The sequence below is a fragment of the Helianthus annuus genome, chromosome 12, assembly GCF_002127325.2.
Source record: "Helianthus annuus cultivar XRQ/B chromosome 12, HanXRQr2.0-SUNRISE, whole genome shotgun sequence".
In the NCBI taxonomy this organism is placed as follows: Eukaryota; Viridiplantae; Streptophyta; class Magnoliopsida; order Asterales; family Asteraceae; genus Helianthus; species Helianthus annuus.
In genome coordinates this window covers 29,060,544-29,065,207 of record NC_035444.2, presented here as the reverse complement: position 1 = coordinate 29,065,207, position 4,664 = coordinate 29,060,544, and the positions used below count along the sequence as shown (strand labels likewise).

The window sequence follows — 4,664 nt, the reverse complement described above, 5'->3', positions numbered from 1 at the left end:
TGACAAGGATGGAAATCATAGCGAAAATCGAGACGGCAACGGATTTAGGCGAAATTGTTGAAAAATATGTCGGTTGCTTTATCAAACACTAGCTTATTTATCAAAGAAATGAATAATCATGTACAACACCTTTTTCAAACACTTTTCCAAACAATATCAATTGAATAAAACAAAAAAATAACTCTATGAAATCGGTGGAAAGAATTTATTCCAAACAAACCAAAAAGGAAAAGATAATAACAGGAAGCAAACCAATCGACGATACCTTTTTGATAGAAAAGAAATTATTTCAAACAAGATGAAAAAATAGTAAACAGGACACAAGCAAAACGGCGGCAGATAAATACTGATTCGCTTATTTTGGGTTTTAAATACTAATTCACCGATGACAGATTTTTGGGATTTGATTTGCCGTAATTGATGCGAAGATGAAGAACAGATTTGCCGGAACTGTGGTTGATTCGCCGGAACTAATTATGGTATTTTTCGAGTTTGATTTTGTTGTCGGGTTTCTTTGGTTTGGGATTGGTTGTAGATGATGAGCAGAGTATTCAAGAATCAGAAACACTGCTCTGATACCATGTTGTTTGGTATAGAGAATAATCTCTGAATCGGGTTTGAATTGTATTGATAATACTGTATTGTGTTCTCAATTAGGGTTACAAAGAATGGTGTTTATATAGAACACCAAGTTACATATAGCCCCCTATACTATCTATTTTCTTCTTTCCGACAGATCCATGGTTAATATTCAATAGTAAGGAAGATAAGGAAACCCGAGGTTATGAGAATACAAAGCAAGTAATGAAAAGGAACTTCAGTCAACATCGTACTACTGAATATGAGGTATTAGAAAAATACAGATAGTTAGAAAGAGCGGAGAATTTGTTCAATCTATAATGGACCAAGTTGTTCGAAATTGATGCACCCATTTACAAAGAGCTCACTCTAGAATTCCTTGCCTCTTCCCGGCTTCAAAAGCCTATTCCGAAATGTCAAAGGGGTACTTTGATGAAAATTACATTTCACATGGCTAGGAAATGGTACTCTATGACTTTAGCCGAATTTGGAGTAAGGTTGGGATTCTATAGCAACAAGACATCTCCAAGAAAATGTTCACAAAGGGTAGAGTGGAATTTAGAGGAATGGAAGACTTGGAATTTTGGGGTCGAGTAGGTAAAGGGACATATTACTCCTGGACACAAAAGAGCTCATGCCTTCATTACCCACTTCATAGGTACCTTCATAGATGCCTAGTTTTTGCCATTGGGAGCAAGAAAGGATTCAACGCGTGGGGTCACTACTAGAGACTTGTTTGATCTCTTTTTCCTCGTTGATACGGTTCCTTGCAACCCCGCTTATAGCATGGCGGAATTTTTCACCAGGGCAGGAGGAACCGTCGAAGGTAGTCATATTTTTGGAGGTCCTTACATCTCCACTCTAGCCACAAACCTAGAGGCCCATCCCGAAGGAGTGCTTAGTACCCTCACTTATGACCCCATACCTACCACAGAGATAGGAGAAGTTACAATGGCAAAAATGGGTATCATCAAGAAATTAAACAACGAGTACAAGCTAGTTGATGGGAACATAAAGATTTGGAAATGGAAAGAGGATAAAGAAGCTCTAGAAGCAGTGGATTAAATTGAACACAAGCCACTAGGAACTCGTCATCAAGGCCAGTTGGCCATTTTGGCCAAATTCGACCAGATTTCGACTCAACTCACAAGTCTTCAGCAGGATCTTAGGACTCACATTACCTCATGCGGTGGATCCCAGCCCACCTCTAGCCACCACCATTCGGGATGATTTGTCGCTTTTCTTTATGGTTATCTTTTTCATGTCTTTTCGGATATTTGTTTACCTTGGTCTTTGGATGTGTTTCAATATTCGACCCATACACTGTTTATTTTTGGTTGTACTTGTACACCAAGAATAACCGACCGGACCGGGACATAAAGTCCTAACAAACTTGAAGAATTGTAACCATTGTTAAAGGTAAAACAAACTTCTCATGCAAGGATATCTTCACAAATATGATGACCCAAAGACTTGGAAATGACTTTCGCTTGATGAAGAACACTCGGACTTAAGAGAAAACACTATAGATAAGTAAGAAAGTGAAATAATGTTATCCGAGCTTGATAAATCAAGAAGAAACATAGACTAAAATGCCAAACAAATTTACAAATACATAGATCGAGTCATTTACTTTCCTTTTTTTAAAGGAAAACTTCACACAATAGTAACCAAAGTTTATAAGTTTATTCGTTGCAACCATTTTATTATAGAATTCCAAGGAACTCTAATAAGAAACAAACATTCTCCTCTTCACCTTAATACTTCACAATTTCTGGAATAGAAACTGGGTACCTATTAATGCAATCTGCCCATGCTCCACTTTTTGGAATTTCAATGTCTCTATTACACTTCCAAACCACACTATTACACTTAAACCCACTCCCAAACCCTATTTGCCAAACCCTATCACCTTTCTTCATCCTTCCCTTTGCTTCAATGTACCCCATCTCGTACCATACTGACGACGAAGATGTATTTCCCCACCGATACAACGTCATTCTCGACGCCTCAATGTGTTCATCAGATAACTTCAAACTCTCCTGGATCGCATCGAGCACCGCCCGTCCTCCTGCATGGATACAGTAATGATCGAACGCCTTTTTGAAATTAGGAATGTAGGGTTTCCTTTTCAGTTTAAACACTTTTCTCCCTAAAAGATTGAAGAGAAAAGAGAGCTGTTCAGACAATGGAAGAACCAATGATCCAAGTGTACTGATGTTTGATTTTAAGGATTTAGCTGCAATCACCATGAGATCTTGGCTAAGGGCTACTCCTGGGTAACCTTCTTTATCTTCTGTTTGTGTAACACAACCATAAGATTTATCATCAGCCCCTTTGTGTGTACGAACCACATGCAAGAGACTATACTTTGCATGGTTACTTAAACACCTTTTATTTGTTAATAGGATTGCTGCACCTCCCATTCTAAAAAGAACATTTGGGAGTAGCATCGATCTTTCACTTCCTAAATATGAATTCGGAGTGATGATTTCAGTGCTTATTACAAGTGCATTAGATTCCGGATGGACCTGAAGAAGGTGTTTAGCTAAATCAATTGAAATTAGGCCAGCACTACATCCCATCCCAGATAAGCTATAACTCTTCACATTACTTCTCATTTTATATTTGTGAATCACTATAGATGAAAGTGATGGAGTTGCTACAAAGAGGCTGCAATTCATGATTACAATATCAATGTCTTCAGGTTTAAGCCTGGTTTGCTCAAACAACGAGTCCACCGCAGAGAAAACCACCATCTCGGTCTCTTCTCTAGCATCCATCAAACTAGGGGTTGGTGGTATGTAATGTAAGGCTCCGGGTAAGCTTGTTTCCTCGCCCAACCCGGCCCGCTCGAAGATCTTAAGTTGGAATTCAATGTTTTTCGGCTGCGAGGCTAAAATGATGCGTCCGTGTTCGTTGGCAGTGGCAAAGGGTACCCGATACATCCGGGGAGGCCTAAAACATGCAAAGTCGAGGAGGTAGACCGTTTTAGGCTTTTTCATGATGTAGAACATGAGCATGCTGATGATTAGTAGAGAGAAAGAAATGATGGGATCATGTTGAGAGGAAGATATGATTAGATGCTCATAGGCTAGTTTTGCAAACTTAAGCATGATTTTGTGTGAAATATTCCAAAAGGAGGAGAGTGATTCGGTGATTGTGTGTGAATTGGTGTTTGTTTAAGGGTGTATATAAAGGGAATGGGAAGTTACAGATTTAAAGAAAATTAGATTTGTAATGTGTACTAGAGGAAGGGGTGGCTGAGGCAGATGGGGAGATTAAATGAGTGGCCCATCTGTTCACATGTGTTTTCCTTACAACTATTAAGAGTGGTATGCTTGTATTTGGCTTAGATTTTCTAATTCATAAGCTAAGAAAATCTAGAGAGACAAAGTATTTCTAAAGGTATTTAAAGAGTATATCGGTAGATAAACGGTATCATCGATGTAATAATGAAAACATTTTAGTAAGTTTGTTTTGTGTATTATGCTTAGGGTTGAACCACACAAATTTTTAGTTATCATTCTAGTAGTTGTGTTAGTTATGCTTTGAAAATCCAATATCCAACAACACAATATTTATTTGTATTTTATTATTCATATTAGATATGAAACGAGCAATAAATGAAAAAATTGTATGATCTTGTTACAAATATAGTATAAGAATTTAAGGATTTGCTTCACTGTTTTCACCGTTATAGAACATTTTCTTCCTAAGTCCAACGCATAGAAGCTCAGTCCTGCTTCTATCTGTTATGTACAGTTTGGATAGTTTAAGCCCACAAACTATGATTGAACCCTAATTTCTTAGAAAGCCCAGTAGTCCACTAAAATGCACAACCGAACTATGGAATTCAGAAGCGATTGTAGACAATCATTGGTTGTATTATGTCAAAGTCTATATAATCTGAATAGGGTTTTTTCCTAAACCAATGTTGATAGGAAAACTATTTATTAAAATGGTTTTCTTTGAAAAATATTTATTAAAATAGTGTTTATTTTTTATTTTGTGTTTCTCTTTTCCTTTTTAAACCAACATATTGTTAGAAGTATTAAACTATGTTATGTTATGTAATTAATTCG

At 37.2% G+C, this 4,664-nt stretch overlaps 1 protein-coding gene across 1 annotated transcript; it reads right to left on the bottom strand.

The window, feature by feature from the left end:
* Positions 1-2,147: 2,147 nt before the first annotated feature.
* Positions 2,148-3,782, bottom strand: LOC110889575 (3-ketoacyl-CoA synthase 5). The gene has a single exon (XM_022137131.2). It carries the CDS (start codon positions 3,693-3,695, stop codon positions 2,337-2,339), a length of 1,359 nt encoding a protein of 452 aa, XP_021992823.1. The 5' UTR covers positions 3,696-3,782; the 3' UTR covers positions 2,148-2,336.
* Positions 3,783-4,664: the final 882 nt, after the last annotated feature.

What these genes read in the sequence shown, in the direction of transcription:
- LOC110889575 (XM_022137131.2), bottom strand. Translation starts at nt 3,695, where the DNA reads ATGCTTAAGTTTGCAAAACTAGCCTATGAGCATCTAATCATATCTTCC.